This window comes from Callospermophilus lateralis, chromosome 3, assembly GCF_048772815.1.
Source record: "Callospermophilus lateralis isolate mCalLat2 chromosome 3, mCalLat2.hap1, whole genome shotgun sequence".
In the NCBI taxonomy this organism is placed as follows: domain Eukaryota; kingdom Metazoa; phylum Chordata; class Mammalia; order Rodentia; family Sciuridae; genus Callospermophilus; species Callospermophilus lateralis.
In genome coordinates this window covers 96,812,723-96,836,022 of record NC_135307.1, presented here as the reverse complement: position 1 = coordinate 96,836,022, position 23,300 = coordinate 96,812,723, and the positions used below count along the sequence as shown (strand labels likewise).

Sequence of the window (23,300 nt, the reverse complement as noted above, 5' to 3'; positions counted from 1 at the left end):
TTTATTCACTCCTGTGTTTTTGTCACATAGGAATTATGGAGCCCCTTTTGGATTGAATCACTATAGTTTAGACATTTAATTTCTCAAATCCAGAAAATAAATAGTCCTAGTAACATTTAAGAATGATCAGATACTTGATGGATGAGACAAATTAGTTCATATGGAATTTAGGTATAAATTAGAAGTCAGTTCTTAATATATAATCAGCATCTTTTTCTAGTGACTGGGATTCTTGTGTTTACTATTAACTTTTCTGATCATTAGTAATTTCCTTGTTCACCATGGAATTAGAACAGGAAACAGATGAATATTTGGTGGTTTGATCAGTCTGTGGTGAGGCCTCATGATATATCACTTTTTCCCCAAAGCAGTAAACTTCTCTGGAACTGGAGTACTCATGGTGATTGCATTCCTTATACCCCCCATACATACTGTGCTGGGTACACACTAATACTGCTATTTCTTTCCTTCACTATGCTTTTTGGAGTTCCTATTCTTCTGTTGATGTTTCCCTCTTTACATGTGTTAACACTGTTGTCACTTTGCTGTGCATCCCCATAAGAGAATGCATTTGTTGTGCTTCTTTCCCATTTAAAGATTTTAAAATCTTTATTAGGTCTCACCTTATTTTTTTTGCTATTGGGGGTGTGGTACCAGGGGTTGAACCCAGGGGTGATTAACCACTGAGCTGCATCCCCAGCCCATTTTTTATTTTGAGACAGGGTCCTACTAAGTTGCTTAGGGCCTTACTGAGTTGGTCACTGAGAAACTCTGAGAGTAGGAACCAACAATTTGTGTTTTAACATGTCCTTCTAGTAGTTCTGTGGGTTAAAGTTTGAAAACCACTGGCTTACACAAATTGTGAGTGCAGGTTTCCAGGTTCACACTCTTAACAGGATTCCTGCTTATACTTCCAGGATCTTTCTGGCTTATCTTTTGAAATATTGATCAGGTTTCATTTCATTGTATTTAGTTAGAAAACCAGGGAATTAATAAAGTATGCTTAAAAACATAAGTTAGGTGTCATATTGCAGTGTAAGTGTAATTAATGATGTTTGCACAATGAAAAAAATCTCCTAACAATGAATTTCTCAAAATACATTCTGGTTGTTAAGCAGCATGTGGCTGTCCCACCCACTCATCCACCCACCCACCCATCCACCATCCATCCCTCCTCCCTCCCTCCCTCCCTCCCTCCCTTCCTTCCTTTCTTCCTTCCTTCTTCTAAGTAAATTTAATTTTTTTTAGCATTTTACTGTTCCATATTTTTATTGATGCATTATAGTTGTACATAATAGTTGGATTCATTTTTACATATATGTACATGCATACAATGTAAACAATATAATTTGGCCAATATCATTCCCCAGTATTTCCCCTTTCTTATGCTTTATTAATGATAGTATTGATGTATCTTACTTGGAATACTTTTTCCAGTTCATTTGTTTTTAAATTTTGATGTTTTGATGCATAGAATTTTTAAAAAGTATTTAATCATGTCAATGTTTTATGATTTATTGCCTTATTTTTATGTAGAGAAAGTCTTTTTCTATTAATAAATATGTTTACTATTATTTTCCACCTGTTCTTCTTTCTTCTTCTTTTTAATTCTGTATCTAGAATAAACCAAGGATCAGACTTTATCTCTTATCTCCCATAAATAGCTTAGTAGTTTTTCTGTCATTACTCATTAAATAATGTCCTCTCCCCTCATTGAATTATGATATTGTCTTTATCATGGATTAAATTCTTACACTATTTTGGACTATATCTTTTCATCAAAATCTATACTGTACTTCTTAATTACTACTTTAATATTTACTAACAAATTATATCTTTTATGTTAATATTTACTAACAAATTATATCTTTCCATAGGAATTTTTATTTTAGTTATTTAAATCCTCTACAAATTGAGGCTCAGAATGTGGGTCAGTAGGAAAGCGCATGCATTATGCACAAGAGTTCAGCCTATAGCAGCACATACAAAGTTAAAAAAAAAACTATAACTAACTTGTTAAAAATCATAGTTTTTATGCTTCTTAGTCTGTTATGTAGGTATGGAAAGGTTTATAATTTCCTTCATTTTATTGATAATCTGTAAAAATAAAATTATTGGTCTTTAAAAATGTTATATATAGCTACTTAATTATTTTATTAATCTGAGAGTTTTACCTGGTTATCTTGACTATTCTTAAGTCTAGAATCAGCAAAAGAATATTTTAACTGAGATCGACACAATTTAACATGTTCAATATTAAATAAGAATTCTTAAAATTATGTTTTAAGAATATATATTTAAGGCTTAAAAGTATATTTATATAGTATATAAATTATATCTAATTACATATTTAAAAATAATTTTACTTTTATCGCAGCCATTTCTTCCTTTATCTGATAGTGGTGTAATATATGATTCTGATGAAAGTGTTCATAGTGATGAAGAAGATGATGATGCCTTTTTCTCAGACACACAAATACAGGAGCACCAAGATCCAAATTCCTATAGGTAAATGAGGCCTTTTTGTTTTTCCTTTTTATCTTTTGTAGGCAATCCTGGCATTATTCATTTTGAATGACATTTTTACCATGAGTTATGTTAAGAATTGACTTACATTTTCAAGTTAGAAATTTTGTACCTTTGAGGTAAATTTTTCTACAGAGTGTTTTCTTCATATCCAGTCTCAAAGAAAACCTTTTGTAAAGATTATAAACACAGTTTTAGTGAGGAAAAACATGTAATTTATTGATGTGCTGTTAGAACTTACTAGGTAATTTATTAATATGTAACTAGATTTTATATGACCATGTGATAAATATTTTCTACTAGGTAATTTTCAGATAAGGCAATTTTGATATATTATTGCGTGTATTTATTCTTCAGACTACAAAGATACCATTTTTTTTTTTTTTTACAAAGATATCATTTTTTACATAGTAAAATTCAGTATTAGTTTTTGGGGGGTGGGGTTTGGAGATTTTGCTAAACATTTGGTAGGGAACATTACTATTGCTTCTCCCATGGTTTTATTTTTCAATTTATGAGAATTTTTTTTTCTCCCTTAAATAGCTGGGCTCTTCTGCATTTGACAATGGTCAAGCTAGTACTTCACAATGTCAAGAATTTCTTTCCTATTGCCGGACTAGAATTCTCTGGTGAGTTTGGAATTTGAGAATTCATATTATTAAATGTAATTTATTACCATCAAGCTTCTTTTTTAAAAAAAATCTATATAAAAGGCCATTTGGTACTTAACAAATACTGCATTGGAGATTTTATAAAGTCTTATTTATTTTAGCCTCCAACCTATGATAACAAGAGTTACTGTGTATACATAGAAGATTTAAAGAACAAGAAACTTGACCAGGAAAGCTAGATATTTTCTTAGCTCATTTTAGAGAGCTAGCCTTCTGTTTTGTTGAAAATATTGAAACTCTAAATTGCATTAGATAAACATTTTCAAAATCATCAGTATTTTCAACTGTCTTGACTCTATGTGAATGATGATCAATATATTTTTCCAAAATGAAATGACATATTCTATCATCTATTTAGAGCTGCCTGTAACATCACCCTTGGGTATTGCTGTAATTAAAAACTTGGAGAACTGGGAACAGATCCTGCAAGAGAAAATGGATCAATTTGAAGGTCCCCCCCCTAACTATATCAACACATATCCAACTGATCTTTCAGTCGGAGCTGGACCAGCTATTCTTCGAAATAAAGCAATGCTGGAACCTGAAAATACTCCATTCAAGTAAGAAAGCTTTTACACTGCTGATGACAGTTTAGCTCATATTGACAAAATATGACTTCCAGAAAAGTTAAAACTAAACATTCATGACTTTGAATCTGCAGTCTTGTTTTAAGCAGAAATCTGGGTAAAAAATTATTTTTTCCCAGAATTACATATTATTCAAAAGACATATTTCTTTTATATTCAGGAAAGTATCTTTATTCTATATTTCTGTTCTATTATTTTCAGAACTATTAGAGAAATTTTATTTTGATAATAATCTACATATGCAAAAATGCTTCTGAACTTATGTGGGTAATTGACACAGTAAGAGTTTTTGTTGATGTTTTGATTTTTTATGTGCCCATCTCAGGCCCTTTTCATAAAAAGCATGGCTTTTTTAAAATTAAATTTTAGCTAGTGCATTAAAAATATAAGAATTATACAAAAACTGTACTCTGATTCTCAAATTATCATTTAATTGAAAATATAACAAAGCCCTTTAAAGGCATTTAGAAATGAACAGATTTATAAGCAACAAATTCAGATAATTTCGTGAGAGCATAAACTACAGCCTTGCTCCATAATACCAAATACGAGATGAAAATAGCAATTACTTTTACGGAGCAAGGCCGAAGTTTGGCATTGCATGGTGATTTTAAAGCTAATAGAATTAGTAATGTATTGTCATACATGATTCAAGAAGAATGAGGAATTTAGGTTACTGGCAAATGATCTCTTTCAAAGATTTTTTACATGAACCTTTCAATCAATTTGGACATATTAATGGGGTATCATATGATGTTCCACACATATACAATGTGGAATGTTGAAATCAGGTTAAACATAGAAGCATGCTCTTTTTGAAGCAGCTGGCCATGATTAGGAGTATTGCTCATAAGCTTGAAAGGGCAAGGCTGTTTAACCTTAGGCCATTAGAAATGTAATCTGTCACTTTATGTTCATTGGTCTTGCTTTAACTAACAGGACCAACCTAAAGTGTAATTTTAAAAGAGAGTAATAAGAAATTCATTTGATACTTCGCTCAACCAGTTCATTTGATGTAGTTAGATAATTATAGGATAAAGGAATTCTTTTTAGGTGAACTAAAAAATAAAAGTAAAATAATCATAAAATTTTGTTGGGTTCAATGCTGTCTCTGCAATAGATTTTAGAGTTTTCAAAACAAGTATCTGCATACATGAAACCCTTTTCCTATAGTCTAAAATATTGTGGTATGTTAATTATTTTTAATAGGTCCCGAGATTCTTCTGCACTTCCAGTCAAGCGACTTTGGCATTTCCTTGTTAAACAAGAAGTCCTTCAAGAGACATTTATTAGATATATTTTCACTAAGAAAAGAAAACAGAGTGAGGTATTTTTAAGAAATATATTTTCTATTATAATTTTTCTGTTTAATTTTTCTTTAGTATTCCTAATTCAGTACTTGATTTATTTTTGAAAATTTATTTTTGGTTCAAACTATTATAGTGTCTTTCATACATTATGGATAATAGCTAAAATTACTAAACTACAGCAAACAGTGAACTTCTTTTTTTAAATATATTTTTTAATTGTTGACAGACCTTTATTTATTCATTTATTTGTATGTGGTGCTGAGAATCGAACCTAGTGCCTCACAAGGCAACCGCTCTACCACTGAGCCACAACCCCAGCCCCAGTGAACTTCTTTTAAGATCAAATTCTGTCATTTTCATTTCTTAGCAATGAAAGAACATAAGTCCCTTGATAAATCACATATACTCAAGTGAATGTTGGTACTCCCTTTAGTATATTTGCTTTTAGACTTTTTTTATGTAACAACTTTGTGGTGGATGGTTTTGGGAATTTAATATTTAAATAAGATTCTCGAAATATCATTTAATAAAAGATAAAACAGAGCCCTTTAAAAGCATTTATTAAGTATTTGGAAATGAACAGATTTTGAAGCAGCAAATTCAGGGTAATTTTGGGAGAGATTAAATTACAGGAATACCAAATACAAGATGAATAATTATTGCTTCTACAGAGCAAGGCAGAAGTTTGGCATTGCATGGTGATTTTAAAGCTAATATAATTAGTAACATAATGCCTTGCAAGATTCAAGAAGAATCAGGAATTTAGATGACTGGCAAATGATCTCTTCCTTATCAAAGATCTTTTATATAAACCTTTCAATCAACTTGGCCAGTCAGTGAGGAATTGGTCAGTTCAGAAAGTGTTTAGAGTAGTTATCAGATATAATTAAAAGTTTGGCAAACAATCTATGAGAAGAGAAAAATGAATTATATTTCACTTGGTAAAGTAAAACCTGAGAAGGACAGTCTAGAGGATTCAGTTTCCCAAGGGCAATGGTAGAACTCCTTTTTAGTTTTTCCCCATACCTAGAGCAGCAGGACATACCATTAATTTAAAAATTAAATGAGGAAGTAGGGGGAATGGGCTATTAGAGACTTTTGATTCCTGCATATTATAAATTTTCTAAACAACAAACAAAAGATCCTGATAATATTGAAATTACCAACATAGGATTTGTTAGGGAAGTCACAGAGCCACATTATTTGCCTCTTTTATCTAAGCCACTGGCTATAACATTTCCTATAGTGATGCTGAACAAGTCTCATAAAATAAGATAGGAATCTAAGAAACAGATTTAAAATAAAAGATATTTGCTCAGTTAGGACTCTGATTATTCATAGAAAGCCATTCTATTTAAGCACCAGTTTTCTGAGTGTTTGGTTCTTTAAATTATTAAACTTAACGATTTACCAAAAATATATTTAACTATTGATAAGGTCCATAGCAACTGGATTTGGTTGGACTGCCAGAGCCTAAAGTGCTGTGGGAAGCAGCTGTGTCTGAAGCAACTGTGTCTAATCTTCCTGAACCCTTATAGCTGGCTCTTCCTTAACTCTCCTCTCTCCTGTAGTTTCTTCTTTGTTATGACTTGGGATTGGCAGCTGTAGTCTCTGCTATTTTTCCTCCAGCAGAGGGTTCCCTTGGACAGTAGAGAGGACAGAGAGAAATTGAACATTTCTTAAAATGATGAATAATCATTGGTTGGCTTTAGGGAAGGTAAACACATGGCTGGGAGTTGGGTGAAAGGCTTTTCATCCTATACCCCTTTGGATTTGAAAACATTGAATGAAATCACTTTCTTGTCCAGTCCTGTCCAGTAGCACTGTGATGATAGAAATCTCTCTCTCTAGATAGTCCAGTGTAATAGTCACTAGTCACATGAGCCCTTGGGTGTGTGGCTAGTGTGACTGAAGAATTGGATTTCTAATTTTACTTAATTTTAATTAATCTAAATTTAAATAACCATGTAGGATTCATGAATATTAAACAGATCTGCTGAAAAAGAAAAAATTATGAAAAATATTTAATGTTATTGAGGCAAAAACTGGTCACTAAGCTCAGAAATATGAAAAATTAAAATTACCTATCTAATAGCAGTGTTTTATCTTTATAAATGTTGGGTTTTTGATAATCAATTTTAATAATGAATTGATTAATAAAATTGACAGACTGACCCTGAAAATATTGGTGTTGACTAATTTTTAAAAAGTAATTTTTAAAATACTTAAATTTAGGTATATACCAAGGAAATACTTAAATTTTAGATGTATTCATAGGAAGATATATTTACTCATTGAATATTAAAAATATTCCACAAATTTAGTTTTTGTGAAATTGATAAATGTGGCAAACTCAGCTAATTAAGGCAATAGATTCTTCAGCAATTTGGCTTTCACTGAGTTAGCCCATATTGACACTCTGTCCTGTATTTCTTGGGCACTTCTTTGTCAGCTACTGCAGCCCTAGGGGAGTCTTCATGGCACAGTCAGAATTTGCATGGCCTTTTATGCTGAAAGGAAAGTAGTCACATCAAGAGGTATGAGGAAGAGTTTACTGCTCTGATCATACCGTTTGAGGTTTCCAGCATAGCAGGAATATTAGTTCTGAAGGTAGCTATTCTCTATGACCTGTCATCAACCAGGAATAAGTTATTCTTATGATATATTTTTCCCTATGCCTCACCTATTAAACATTTACTAATGAGGGACAATAATCATGGGATTAGGAGAAAAATGTGATTACTCATGTGAGTAAGAGTGAAATAATTACCAGTACTTTGAATCTATTTAGAAATAAATATTTTGATTTATATTTTAAGTCAACCCCTAAAGAATGGGAATCTATGAAGTATAGAATGCATCTGCTCTTAAAAGTGGACTTTATTTTCAGATATTGTAGTGTAAGAGCTTTTAAGTTCCATACTGGTATACAAATAGCTATTATTTTGTTTTGAAATAGCTTTTGTTTTTGTGTGTAATAGTCACACCAATTTTAATTTTGCCCTTTTTGCTTTGTGTTATGTTTATCTGATGACATGTTATTATTTTTTTCTTGATTCTTCAAATTCATTTTTGTCATCTTTAAGTGATGGAGTGGCCATTTCAGCTTGAAATTTTTCATTCTCTTTTATAATTTCATTTCATGCATGTATTTGTGTTTGTGACGGTGTGGTGTTACTTAGTCTGTAGAAGAACATGTGGAGCAGGTCAAACAAAACTGCATAGCAGAAGATTGCCACATCAAGGTAGTATTCCCTGCTCTTCTATTTAGCTCATTCTTTAAAATTTAAAGAGCTAACCCCTCATCTCTAATGCTAACCATGGCTGTCCAGCTGGTTAACTAATCAGAGAACTCGTTGCTCCTGTTCCACCTCAGAGGCATAGGGTAGGAGATGCTTCACTGTGTCTTAGCTTGCTGTATGTGGCTATTGGTTCTTCTCTTTCTTGCTCCCTGCTTCATCTCCACTTTGTCATTTCTTCCCAGTCTGTTCTAAAGCATGTCTATTTTATTTTTCCTTCTTGATTCTACCTCTTCTTTCCTTTCTATTACCTCTGACCCTAAGCTACTAAACTTTCTTGTCATTATTGGTTTCATTCATTCCTTTGTAAAATATCCTTTCCAACTTTCCCAAATTGATCACCTTTGAAATGCTTCTCTTTTATGTCGCTCCTTGGTTATGAAATTTTCCTGAACTCTATGCCTCTCAACGTATACTTTCTTATTATGTAACATTTGTGCATTTTGGAAGAGCTATATTACTGTTTTAAATTACTAATGAAAATAGATTAGTCATCTTTTGTGACAAGTAACCACTATCTTACAATTGCAATGGAAATCTTTATAATTGGGGTGATCACAGGGCATCAGAGTATTCAAGCAAATTTTCCAAAACTAATTCTCAACACATTAAAGTTACCCTTACTATATTTCTTGCTGCTGCTACATTTTCTTCTTATCCAGCTTTTAAATTTGGTGGATGTGCATATTTCTATATAGAGTTGTGCTGCAGCAACTAATCTCAGCAGTGTTTCATAGGTTGAAGCTGACCTGGGCTATCCTGGAGGAAAGGCAAAGATCATTCATAAGGAATCTGACATGATCATGGCATTTGCTGTTAATAAGGTAAAAACTGTATTTATTATAGAAAATATACTTCTTTTTAGTGAAATTGCTTAAATTATTGACTCTGCCTTTGCTTTACAGGCAAACTATAACGAAATTGTTTTAGCTTCAACACATGATGTTCAAGAACTTGATGTTACTTCTCTATTGGCCTGTCAATCATATATTTGGATTGGAGAAGAATATGACAGAGAATCTAAAAGGTGTGTCTCATAGTCAGTTGTGGTTTTCTTCAAGAAATATCCACAACATCATTAACTTGAGATAGGTATGTAGTCTCTGTAAGAGACTACATAATTGGTTAGCTGCCAATAAAAAGCTTTACCTACATTGAATAAATTTACTCATACTTCTTCCACTATTCATAGTGCTTGAGTCAGCATAATCTCTGATGTCAAAGTCTAATGCTAACAATTGCCACTTTGATATTTAATCCCAAAGAAATGCCAGGAATTATATGATATTCTGTAAATTTAGCTGATCAGGATAATTAAAGCAAAAAATATCTTGCGCAAAATATTAATTAAACTGATTGATGAAACACATTTAATAAGTAATTTTGAAGTGTTTCTTCTTGTCACTTGATAGATATATCTTCTCTACAAATAAAGATGTAGATGAATTTACTTTTCATTAAGACTGTGGACACTGCACTAAGAGTGTTTTATAATACTATTTTGGAATTTCTTCTCCATGTTTACCCTCTCTCTTGCTTTTCTCTATACTCAAAAATTTTATGCTTGGGAATGGTGCCTTGTTTTATTGAATTCTCTCTTTTGTTAGTGTGTAATAATACCAGACTTAAATCACACAAAAGAGTAGATATAACTATATAATTTGATATACTGAATTATAAATATTACTTTCACATTATAATGTAATGATAAATTATTACTTGAAGAAATCTTTAAAGGTGAATTTTTTTTTTTTAAATTTTGGGACTCTGGAGATATAGCTCAGTGATAGAGTGCTAGCATGCATGAGGCCCTGGGTTTAATTCCCAGCACCACAAAAACAAAAACAAAAAAAACGTAATTAATCTGATTCCTGGGATATCTGTATTGGAAGAATGCATTTAATCTTTTTTTCTATGTATGACCAAAAGAAAATCTGTATTCCTATAGCACTAGCTATTCATGAGTTTGTGGCAAGAGTACCACAAGTATGAAGCTGAAGCCAGCCTGGGCAACTGAGCAAGACCCTCTCTTAAAATAAAAGAAAATCTGTATTAAAATGTTTGTACAACAATTTTTTAAATTTATGCAACAGTAAAGTAGCCCTTGAACACATTAGTCTAAATTTACATTTTGCTTAAAGGGAACAAGTTAACCAGTACTAAATTAAGACTTGTATTTGTGTTGGGTGTGGTAGTACACACCTGTAATCCCAGCAGCTCAGGAGGCTGAGGCAGAAGGATGGCAAGTTCAAAGCCAGCCTCAGCAAAAGCAAGGCACTAAGACCCTGTCTCTAATAAAATACAAAATAGGGCTGAGGATGTGGCTTAGTGGTTGAATGCCCCCAAGTTCAATCCCTGGTACCAAAAAAAAAAGAGAGAGAGACTTGTATCTGTTTTTCTCATGAATGTTTATTTATTTTTTTGAATAATGTTTTGGGTCTGTAATTGGAATTTATGTTAAGAGGAAATTAAACTTCCACAGTAACATGTGAATATTTTCCACAGTTCAGATGATATTGATTATCGTGGTTCCACCACAACCCTTTATCAATCCAGTACAATATCCCTTCCAGCGAGTCAGGTGCATCCACCTTCATCTCTGCCCTGGCTGGGCAGTGGACAGACCAGCACTGGAGCTAGTGTGGTATGTTTTTTACTCTTTGGTATGGTTTTTGCATATGGACTCCCTGAAAAATAAGTTGACATCATTTTGATATAAGTATGATCCTAAAGATCAGGTGCAGTGAACAGTAGGTACACCATGATAATAGTAGCTATCATTTATTATGAGTTTCTCGGTGTCAAATGCATGCTTTTTCTCACAACCCTAGTGGCAAGTGCCATTATTATCCTCTAATATTATTTTATAATTGAACAGACCAGGCAAAATAGTAAAGTCAAAGAGGAATTTGTGTCTACTTGTGTTTGAATGTGCATCAGTAACATTCTTGTTGGTCACTGTAGTTGAAGGGATCCCATGTTCATGTTCTACTCTGAAGAATCTGGAGATACCCCTGATTGTCTTCAGAAAACACTTAGAAGCCAGTTCCCTTTATCACTAGATGAAGCTATTTAATACCAGCAAATCTATACAGGGTTTATCTCAGTAAAGTTGTAAGAGCATGTTACCAGAATCAGTGTTGCTCCAAAGCATTTCCTTCCTCTTCTCTTCTCGTTACATTAAGTAAATGTATTGTCTTCTTTTAAAGCTTATGAAAAGGAATCTACACAATGTTAAGAGAATGACCTCACACCCTGTCCATCAATACTGTAAGTATTTTATTTACGATCTAAGAATTTTAAGTGTTCTCTGTCATTTTGAGGTTGATGTATATGACAGAAAATATTGGAAGTCTGACTTTTCAATTACTAATGTTCCACTTTTCCTCTTGTTTCAGATCTTACAGGTGCTCAGGATGGCAGTGTACGAATGTTTGAATGGACACGACCTCAGCAACTTGTCTGCTTCCGTCAAGCTGGCAATGCAAGGGTTACTAGACTCTATTTTAACTCCCAAGGCAACAAGGTTAGTTCTTGGGAGTAACTGCTAAATTAATTAAAAAATAATTGTGGAGATTAAGGAGTAAATGATAAATGAAATAATATCTAAAAAAATTTCAGTGACCCTGGATTTAAGCAGAGCAGGGCAGGCAGTTTGTTTTGGGTTCTGTTTATCCTGTTTTCTCCAATAGAAGCATAAATCCACAAAATATAGTGTGGATTAATAAATTATGCATTCAAAGATATAAAAGCTTTGTGAGAGAAGAAAACCCTGCTGCTGTGGAGTGTTTTGATAGTGTCTGCCAGCATAACATTCAAATACTTGAGAGACATCTAATTTTTAAATAAGTTTCATTGTAGAGGCTTAGAGGAAAACAATGAAATGGATATGAAAAAGCTCTTAAAAGATGACAGAATCTTTGGTACTTAGACTTTCTTGGGAATAACAACAGGCAGAGCTAGTGCGGGATGTTTGTTAAGTAAGGTCTCAGTGAATCTCCTTTACGTAAATGATTTTACCTTTGACAGGAATTCTAAGAAACTATGTTTAATGTTTTCATCTTTCTTACAGTGTGGTGTTGCAGATGGAGAGGGTTTTCTGAGTATCTGGCAAGTTAACCAAACTGCATCAAATCCTAAACCTTACATGGTAAGTATCACTTAGGTTCCAAGAGTATACTGAGAACACATTGTTTACAAAGTGTCTGTTCAGTCCCTGAATTTCATTGGTGGTTCTTTTAGGAAGGGGATAGTAACACCCAGCTGTCACAGCCTAGCATTGGCCACCTAGCTGTACCCTAGTTTATACTAAAATGACCTTAAAAGCAAAAAACAAACAAAAACCCTTGCTTTTTTCCTTGAAGGGTAACCTTATTTGGAAAATTTCAGGGACTTGCCCTATGATTCAATTTAGAATACATTTTTATTTAGTTTTATCCATTTTTGAAAACTAGATTTTTAGTGGTAGCATTTCATAATATTTATAATTAAGACTCAAGTTCTAAACATATTTTTTCATTTCCTCTAGAATTTTGCTTACCAGAGTATATAAAATAATCACAATAGGCTACTTCATTCCTTAATCCAAATCATGTTAAAATACTTGGTGATGAAGATAAGCTTACCTTTCACCTGGGGAGGTATGGCACAGGAGGGGTAGAAGATGATGCTGTCTTGCCTGGAACTTCTAGATCTCATATATAGAGGTTGAAAAAGTCTTGAACCTTCTGGGTGAACTAAATTATCCAAATACTTTCAAATTTTCTTTTCTAGAGAATACACACATTCTTAGTTATATATGAGACATGATATTTCTCGTACATTATAGACTGTACCATAATATCTTTATACAAATGGAAATAATCTTGAATTTATGATTTTGCCTTCAGTCCAGACGATTATGATTATTCCAAGCAGAAAAATGTCTGTTTTAAAATACTCTAATATCTTTCTCATGGGAAGGATGGACCTTGAAATTTCTGTCCTCATCTGATCCAACAAGAAAGTCATACCTAGTAGGTGGTTTCCTACACTGTTGGAACATACATAAGCTACTTAAGAGTCATTTGGCCTTTTTTTTTTTTTTTTTTTTTCAAATGCAGTACTGGGGAATCATAAACTGCCCAGGGCCTTCAGCATGCCAGGAAGGCCTTTTGGGGCAGACTGTTTGCAGACTACGTTTGACAATGCCTTTATCTTTAGAAAAGGCTCTTCATGGGCTGGGGATGTGGCTCAAGCGGTAGCGTGCTCGCCTGGCATGCGTGCAGCCCGGGTTCGATCCTCAGCACCACATACAAAGATGTTGTATCCGCCGATAACTAAAAAATAAATATTAAAATTCTCTCTCTCTCTCTCTCTCTTAAAAAAAAAAAAAAAGAAAGAAAAAAAAAAAAAAGGCTCTTCACCTGGGGTCATGGGTAGGGAACATGAAGGTAACAAGAAAGGTTGATGTTTGTGTTTAGGTTACAATGTTAACTTAAGCCTTTCACACTGCTATCTACCACTAGATAGTCATGTAAGAGTTTTCCTTTAAGTTTAATTATTATTTTTTTTATGATTTATATCATTAAAGTTTATTAAATATATTTGTGGTCATTAACATTAAAATTGATTGATTAGGCTTTTAATATAATTGAATGGTTTGGGAAAGTACATGTATTTCTTTTGTTTTTTTGAGATGGGTCTCGATATGTTGCCCAGGCTGGCCTTGAACTCCTAGGCTCAAGTGATCCTCTTGCCTCAGCCTACCAAGTAGCTATGACTACAAGCACATGCCACTATGCCCAGCTAGTTTATATACTTTGATGCCCTTTTCTTTTCTTACATAATCTAAAAAAAACCCTTTAATTCCATGTTTTTACTCTTTCCAGTTTTAAAAGATTACATAGTAAGTAGCCAAATAATATGCAAATGTCCATTAATCCTCTTACTATCATCTCTTTGTTCAAGACTGTTTTTAAACACTGTTCTTATTCAGGCATATAATATGTTATCAGCAGAACTGTGTTTGTACCATACCAGGTGTTATTGGATTTTTAGATAACACTATTTTCACTTTGTTTTGCAGAGTTGGCAGTGCCACAGTAAAGCCACAAGTGACTTTGCATTTATTACCTCTTCAAGTCTAGTTGCCACATCTGGACAGTCCAATGATAACAGGTAGGCTAACAGAAATGCAAAACAAGAAATAAGAAAATTTTGGACAGAAAGCCATTGTTGCTAGAAAATATGGATTTCTGTCTAGTAGGATTTCCACTTGTAACAAAAGAACTATGTTACGTAAGTCTTTTCTCAGAGTGGTTTTCCTTATCAAAAAGAGAAAAACAAAACCAATTTCCCATGTAGTCTAGCAATAAGCATGTATAATCTTTAAAGTTATTCATTCTTAAAAAAATGCTGATTAATTCTCTTAGGTTCCTCAGAACTAGCAAGCATTTGACATTCTGTAGCTATAATTTTCAACATTTTCTTTACTTCACTATTTTCGTTGGCAACATATGCCTATAACATCTCTCCTTTTTCAGCTGTGGTTTCCCTCAGGGGTATAGAAGCATCACTTCTACTCAGGAAATCATATCATAATTTCCCTGGAGTGGTAATTGGAAAAAATATGAGGTTGGGGAATGCAATGACATATAGGACCTAGTAAGACAGGCTGTATACTAATTTGAAAAAGGATAAACTCTTAAAAGAGAGATTTACCCAGTCACTTACACTGCCCCCATCTTAGTTGAAAATCTCTGCTCTATAAACAAGAGAACAAAGAAGATTCAGTAAATTTGACTTGAAGACAAAATTTGTTCTGAATGATGACTTCGCACAATTGTTTATGATGTATTTTTATTGTTTCATTAAAAGAAATGTATGCCTCTGGGATACATTAATATCACCTGGAAACAGCCTCATTCATGGTAAGTTCAGATCTATGGTTTTTAATACATTTATGAAGATGAAGGCATGTTTTCTTGGTTTTAATTAATAGGTTGAAAATGGAGAAATATTTAGAACAAATTACTATAAACAGAAAAATTGCCTCACTGAGGTAAATTCATGTGACTATAGAATTATAATTAGCTCAGAATACTCTTTGTATTCTATTCTATTGAGAAAATGTGGTATAGAGAATGGATGCTATTATGGTTTGGATCTAAAAATATCCTTCAGTAACTGTAGGCAAATGGGCATGGCTGGAGGAAGTAAGTCAATGAAGGTGTGGCTTTGGACTATACCTATCCCTGGTTCCTTCTTTTTTCTGCTTTCTGGCTGTCATGAGCATAGCTGCTTTCCTCCACCATGTCTTTCACCATGATGGACTGCCTCATCTCAGGCCCAGAATAGTGGAGCCAGCTGAGCATGGACTAAACCTCTGGCTATGAGCCTAAAATAAACCTTTCCTCCTCTTAAGTTGTTTTTGTTTGGTATTCTGGTCACAGCTTGAAAAGCTTATTAACACAGTGCTACTAACAAGACTATTTAAGAAATTATTTGCAAAATATTCATTGAGCTTACTCAAAAGGAGATAATATTTTAAAGAATTAAACCCAACCATAAAGTTAACTTATGATAAGAGCTAGAACTATGAATTACCACCATTTAAATATTATTCCTTTTTAGATAGTATGTGCCAAGACTTCTGACCAAGCCTTTAGCACATGGTCCTGGGGGACATTTATCTGAACCATATTAGAAGAATTACTCCTTAACTTGTAATTGAAAATGTTAACACAAGTAAAGTTGAGTTTTACTTACCTGAGAACTTTGATGAGGTTGTATGATGAGATAGCACTAGGCCAGGTTTAGTATTAGTTATACATATCAATGGGGTCAAGTGTGATACTTCTATGCATGCTGTTTGTACATTTTTTATTCTCCATTTTTAATTGGTGCATTATAGTTGTACCTACTTGTTATACATCTTTATGAGGCAGCATAACTTAGAGCTTAAGATTTAAACTTCCTTTTTCTGTATATGTATTTCATGTTAAGATTATGAGTGAATATTTTTTTCTAACATTGCTTAGCATTTTCCTTTATTCTTTAGTCATAATTTCAAAAATCAAATGACTTAAATAAGTGTACTTTAGAATGAAAAATGCATCCATAATCTCTGTATTTTTAAATATGAATTGAAGCATTATCGGAATCCCCAAGATAAAAGTTGTTTTGGGAAAGTGTTTTGGTTTTCTTCTTCAGGTTTCACGTGCCATGATCACGGTGCCACAGTACTTCAATATGCACCAAAACAGCAACTCTTAATCTCTGGAGGTAGGAAAGGATATGTCTGCATTTTTGATATCAGACAGAGACAACTAATTCACACATTCCAGGCACATGACTCAGCTATTAAGGCTCTAGCTCTGGATCCCTGTGAGGAATATTTTACTACAGGTTCAGCAGAAGGTAACATAAAGGTGAGTCAATACAAGAAGTTGGAATTTACTACATATTATCTTTACTTGCTGTCAAGACTGATTGCAGAAAGGAAACCAAACCACTATACTCTTTGGTATGAGGGCATGAAGTAAAGCTTTGTGGAGATGTCGAGTGTCTTGTTACCCCACCCTACCCTGTGCTTCTGTGTGGCTCTTTCTGAACTCTCTGATCTGGAAGATGAGATGATCAAAATGATTAGATTCTCAGGTCACTAAAAAGCTTTAAAGATGGGCTGGAGAGACAGGAGGTGCAGTGGTAGAAATGTGTAGGATGCATTTGATGTAGGTGTAGGATGCATAAGACCCTGGGTTTGATCCTCAGCATCTCAAAAAATAAATACAAAGCTTTAAAGAATTCTGTTTTGAAGGCTAAGGATATGGCTTAGTGGTAGAGCACTTGCCTAGTTTGTGCAAGGCCCTAGGTTCAATCTCTAGCACCACCAAAAACACAAACAAGGGCTAGGGCTGGGCTCAGTGACAGAGTACTCACCTGGCATGCATGAGGCACTGGGTTCGCTCCTCAGCACCACATAGAAATAAAATAAAGATATTGTGTCCACCTAAAACTAAAAAATAAATTTAAAAAAAAACACAAACAAAAAAACCCCAACCCTATTTTGAGTAAAGTACGTGAAGTTTTTCTGTTTTGGTTTGGTCTTTTTGAGGGCCTCAAGTCCTCAGGCATGCTAGGAGAATGCTGTCTTCCTGAGCTATTCCCCAACCCCCATACTGTATAGATTGTGTGTGTGACATTTGCTTGGCTACTCAGAACTTTCTCCCCCACCTCTACCCTCTGTACTTGACTCTTATATGACTGAGGCAAAGTTTCTAGACAAGTGAGATAGTAACCACACTTATACATTGTGCTAATAGGCCTAGTTACCATTAAAATATATTTAATTAGTTTAAATATTTTATTGAATTAGAGATTGGATATATATGGTTAATATGAAACTACCATAGGATGTAAAGAGAGAAATTTGAAAGAAGGGAAGTATAAGTACAGTAAATGAATCTTCTGTTAGGACAGGAGCAATAGATGGGAAAGTTGGGTCAAGGAGCAGAAGTAAGAGCCATGTTTTTGCTTTTGGTCTCTCTCTTTTTAATGACTTAAAATTGTTGTCACTTTGTTCTTGTTTTAAACTAGGTTTGGAGATTGACAGGTCATGGCCTAATTCATTCATTTAAAAATGAACATGCTAAGCAGTCCATATTCAGAAACATTGGAGCTGGAGTCATGCAGATTGATATCATCCAGGGCAATCGGATCTTCTCCTGTGGTGCAGATGGCACACTGAAAACCAGGGTTTTGCCCAATGCTTTTAACATCCCTAACAGAATTCTTGACATTCTGTAAACTTAAAGATTGGGGCTTTATTTTTATATATACTTCAATTAAAAACATAATGCAATAGTTATTAGGCAGTTCTGTTTTCCAAGCAGTTGTTAAACACATTGGAAACAATACAGAGAATCTCTGTAGAATTTGAATCTGATCCATGCTGATTGTTATGCTGAGTATTGCCTATCCAGGTTGGTAGGATGAATGTGCATGTACCTTGTTATATTGCTGACATACTTAAAACAAACAAACCTTGTATTGTATGAAGGGTAGCTATTCTTTACAGCATTTAGCAAACCTGATTCAGAAAACATTGGAGGTTATTAGCTAATTAGCAAGTTGAAATTATGAGAAGGACCTTTATACCAAATTAAGGAAGAAAATGTTGCTGATTCAGGTTTTTCTTCCTGTTCTTACCACTGATCGAAGCATGCCTGCAGTTGCCTTCTTTGTTGAATGAAGGATAGTCATGAGGTTTTGGAAGCTCTAGACCACCAGAAAACTTCTTAGCTGGAGCAGTGTGCAGTGACTAGTTCTCTGCAGTGAGAGGCATTTCCATTCTTTCCTGCTGAATATTTTTCCTGTTAGTGTTTATACTGAGATAGTACTGTAACTTGCAAATGAGTGCAAATTTAAATGCAATGTTTTCTTCACAATTTGCACATTCACATTTTTTGGACTGCTAGTTTTTCTATTTAAATATTTGCCTTCATGTTAGGAATGTAATATGTGAACATGACATATTTGTAGTTAACCATACCATACCTTCTTGGTCCAGGTTAGTACTTTTTCTTTTCTTTTCATGTATTCAAGGTTAAACATCCACAACATTTAAGACTATGTTGAAACTACAACAATAGAGCATTTCATATCAATTAAAATGAATGTTAGGCTTTTTGTGGCCAGTTAATAGTTGATGAAATTGGTGATATTATTTATTGCCACAGCCTATTGTATAAACTATGCAGAGTTCAATATTATTTGCTTGTAAATTATTAGCCAGTGTTGTCATATTTTGATGTATTTCCTTGGTTATGACCAAAAATATGTTCTTGAGATACTGAAACCAATGTCTATGTGTGTTTAATTGTTTACCAGCCAATTGTCTCATCATGTTAATGAGGATGTTTAATACCTTTGTGGTAAATAGTAAAATATAATGGTATAAAAGCACCTTTCTCTGAAGGCAATGTGATGTTCAGGCTGTGAAATACATATGTAAAAGAAAAATAAATGTTATTTGTTAGAATTTTATCTTAATTTGGCTTATTTAAATAAACTAGTGTGGCATTCTTTGATACTGTTTTAACAGTTGATATTTGTAGTTTAACAAAATGTTTAGGGAATTTTTAAGCCACTAGGCAGTTTACCCAAATACTTACTGTGTACCTTTATGTACTAGAAGACATTCTAGCAAAATGAGATACATTGGTGGGCCAGATAAAGAACACACTCAGGGCTGAAGTTGTAGCTCAGTGATAGAGTACTTGCCTCACAAGTGTGAGGCACTGGGTTCAATCCTAGCACCATAAAAACAAATAAAGGCATTGAGTCCATATACAACTTATATTAAACAAAAAAGAAGACACTCAATGTGGAGATTTAGTTGGGTGAAAACTAACTTCACTGTACTTTCTTCAGACAGATTTAAAGTTGTTGAGTGAAATGCTGCTTTTGCTGCTAACACTGGTAAAGGAGCTCATGTGGGGATAGTACTCTATGTAGTGTTCACGAGAAAAGGAAGAATATGTCTGAATAGATAGAATATAAATTTGACAAAAATTACAAAAGTACATAAACTTACCACAGTTCAGTACTGTAACCCATATATGTTGCATTCTATTGTGTATTTTAAACTAGTGCTAGCTGATTTATTAAGAGTTGGAAAAGTAACAGTTTTGCAACTGAAATTCAAACTTTTCATTGTGGTAGTTGCTGCCTTGTTTGAGTTATTACTTTTTAATAATCTGACATTTTCATAGTAATTTGTATTTTTTCAATTAATAGACTTTGTTTTTTAAATCAGTTTTAGATTTACAACAGTATTGAGCCATATACACAGCCATTTACTCGCCTCCCCACAATTCCCCTTATTATTGCATTAGGGAGATATATTTATTATAAGTAATGAACCAGTATTAATGTATTATTATTAACTAAAGTTCATGGTTTATATTAAGTTTCACTCTATGTTGTAAGGTTTTATGGGTTTTAAAAAATACATAATATATATTCACCATTACAGTATCATACAGAATAGTTTGATCACTCAGAAATTCCCTGTACCATACGTGTTCATCCCTCCTCTCTACCTCCCAGTCCCTGGCAACCACTGATCTATTTACTGTTTTGATAATTTTGCCTTTTTCATAATGCCATATGGTTGGATTCATATGCTTTATAGCCTTTTCAGTCTGGCCTCTTTTGTTTAGTAATAAACATTGAGGTTCCTTCATATATCTTTGGGTTTTGATAGCTCATTTTGTTTTTTAATCGCTGAATAATATTCCATGTAAAAATTCCACAGTTTACTTTTCATTTATCTATTGAAGGTTATCTTGATTGCTTCCCTTTGGGGGCAATAAGATTAAACCTGTTGTGTATTTCATATGCAGGTTTTTGTGACATAGGTATTTACCTACTAGAGTTAAAATTGAGTGAGATTTCTAGGTCTGCTTCTACATAAAACTATCTTTAGCTATATAAAAACTGTGAAACTATCTTCAAAAGTGGTTGTAACATTTGATATTCTTACCAACAATGAATGATAATCCTTATTGTTCCTTATTCATGGTAGCATCTGGCAGACTGTGAGCTCATTGTGACACAGCTTGGTGGCATTTGATGGCCACAGAGGTGACATAGGAGCCTAGGGCTGGACTGTCCACAGTGTCTCTGCCAAGATCTGGGTAGAATTCTGAGTGTCTGACTAGGCTGATAACGGCACAAAGCATCTGTTCTTTCTCCATCCCTAGAGAGGCTTATAAGGACAGACTACTCCTTCTAAGTACCTCCCTGGTTCTTCCTGAACTATACAGACACCAACAGTGTATTTGGGACAGACTTGAGCTTGGTTTACCCTCTATTACTAAAAGAGTTACAACACACCAACAGACACCTGGCACATTTGGACCTGGGCACCACTCAACATGAAATAGCAGCAGTGTACATAGGCTCAGAGAAGATGATCATCCTGCTCAGAATTTCTGGAAAGAGGCACAAATAAAGCCATATTAGGGGGCTGGGGTTGTGGCTCAGCGGTAGAGTGCTTGCCTAGCAGGTGCGAGGCCCTGGGTTTTAGCCTCAACACTACATAAAAATAAATAAATAAAATAAATATATTTTTTAAAAAGCCGTATTAGGAAGACTGGAATAAAGGCCTAATCCTTCGATGCCCAGATGATGGTGCATACCAACAAGCATCAGGAGCTTTTAGAAAACCATGATCTCATTTAATATTCAAAACACAAGATGTTAGAAACTTACCAGCTAGTAATCAGTATGGCAGATCTCTCAACGAATTTAAAATACCTGCTTTAAGTAAACTTGAACTTGAATAAAAGAGAAATGTTGTGATCTAACAAAGAAATATAGCAAAGAGATGGAAGCAATTAAAAATATACATGATTGAGTTGGAAAAGATACTCCATGAAAATGAAAGGGAGCATGACAGATCAAACAGAAGAAAGCATTGGCTTGAAAACAGACTATTTGAAAATTCACTATTGTGGGAGAAAAAGAAGAATGAAGAGGAATGAAGAAAGCTTACAGTGACTTTGAGACAGTATTCAAGGAGCAATAAGAGAATGCCAAAGGCGTAAAAATAAGAAAGCTTATTCAAAAAAATAACAGAAAACTTCCCTAGAGAAAGATACAAATATTCCTGGTGGAAGACAGTTAAAAGACCAATCAAATTGAACTCAATCAAATCTACCCCAAGACATCTTAAAATCAAGCTTTCAAAGATGAAAATAAAGAGAGAATTCTCAAGGCTGATAGAGAAAAGGCAATATATAGGGATGCCTATGTAAATTTACATGATAGCTAACTTCTCAGGGGAAATCTTACAAGCCAGGAAAGTGGCACAGTTCTGAAGGGGAAAAAATCAATAATATTGTATCCAGCAAGGCTACTTAGAGATGAATGAGAAACAAAAATATTCCCAAACAAATATACATCTCTACCACACCTATTCTACAAGAAATTCTAAAGGAAGTTCTAACTGAAAGAGACATTAATAAGAGGAAAACAGGAAGGCATAAAACTAACTGGGAAGAGTAATTATTCAAACAAAATCAGAATGCTCTCATAAGCATAGTATAAGCATCAACCATTCATATCTAATAAGACTAAAGAATAACCACATTATGTTAAGAGATAGGCAGTATTAGAAAGATGTAAAATGGGGTATCAAAAGTTTAAAATGTAGGGGCTGTGGTTATAGCTCAGTGGTCAAGTGCTTGCCTAGCATGTGTGAGGCACTAAGTTCAATCCTCAGCACCACATCCAAATAAAAGTATTGTGTCCATCTACAACTTTAAAAAAATTAAAATGTAGGGAGGAATGAAGTGCAAGTGTAGAGTTTTCTTAGTTATATTTTTTCTTGTTCTTTTGTTTCTGTTCTTTACAAACACCATTTGCTATCATTTCAAAAGAATGTCATAAATAAAAAGATTTTCTTATCTAAACCTTGGGGTAACTACAAAGCAAAAATCTATGATAGACAAACCAAAAATAAGCAACAAAGATTCAAAAAACTCTACTGGAGTACCACAAAGAAAGACTATATGAGAGAGAAGAACAAAACTAGAAAACACAGTGCCAAATAACTAAAAAGACCATACCTATCAATAATTACCTAGATTGTGTTCTCCAATAAACACAATTAAGTTCTCCAATAAAAAGACAAGAGTGACTGAAAGGATAGAAAAAGAAGACCCCGACGTATGCTGTTTTTTAGAAACCTCAGTTCTAAGGATAGTGACGCTCTGAGGTTAGCATCTTTGCTCCATCACACTCTTCCCACCATGATGTGCAGCCTTGCCACAGGTGCTAGGGCAATGGGGCCTAGTGACCATGGACTGAAGCCTCTAAAATCTTGAGCCAAAATAAATCTTTCCTCCTTTTAGATAG

General features: G+C 33.8%; 1 protein-coding gene across 5 annotated transcripts in view; it reads left to right on the top strand.

Moving 5' to 3' along the window:
* Positions 1–19,421, top strand: part of Dmxl2 (Dmx like 2) — a 146,974-nt gene extending 127,553 nt beyond the window's left edge. For 2 of the 5 annotated variants that reach the window (XM_076850784.2, XM_076850783.2), the window contains exons 30-44: positions 2,378–2,508; positions 3,070–3,155; positions 3,556–3,757; positions 4,994–5,111; positions 8,277–8,339; positions 9,131–9,217; positions 9,299–9,420; positions 10,899–11,037; positions 11,603–11,663; positions 11,792–11,919; positions 12,466–12,543; positions 14,461–14,552; positions 15,252–15,304; positions 16,587–16,804; positions 17,973–19,421. In XM_076850784.2, the coding sequence (XP_076706899.1) occupies positions 2,378–2,508; positions 3,070–3,155; positions 3,556–3,757; positions 4,994–5,111; positions 8,277–8,339; positions 9,131–9,217; positions 9,299–9,420; positions 10,899–11,037; positions 11,603–11,663; positions 11,792–11,919; positions 12,466–12,543; positions 14,461–14,552; positions 15,252–15,304; positions 16,587–16,804; positions 17,973–18,182 (1,788 nt within the window). In that variant the 3' untranslated portion in view covers positions 18,183–19,421. The remainder of the gene's footprint in view (positions 1–2,377; positions 2,509–3,069; positions 3,156–3,555; positions 3,758–4,993; positions 5,112–8,276; positions 8,340–9,130; positions 9,218–9,298; positions 9,421–10,898; positions 11,038–11,602; positions 11,664–11,791; positions 11,920–12,465; positions 12,544–14,460; positions 14,553–15,251; positions 15,305–16,586; positions 16,805–17,972) is intronic. The other 3 variants (XM_076850786.2, XM_076850785.2, XM_076850787.2) reach the window with 2 other exon arrangements.
* Positions 19,422–23,300: the final 3,879 nt, after the last annotated feature.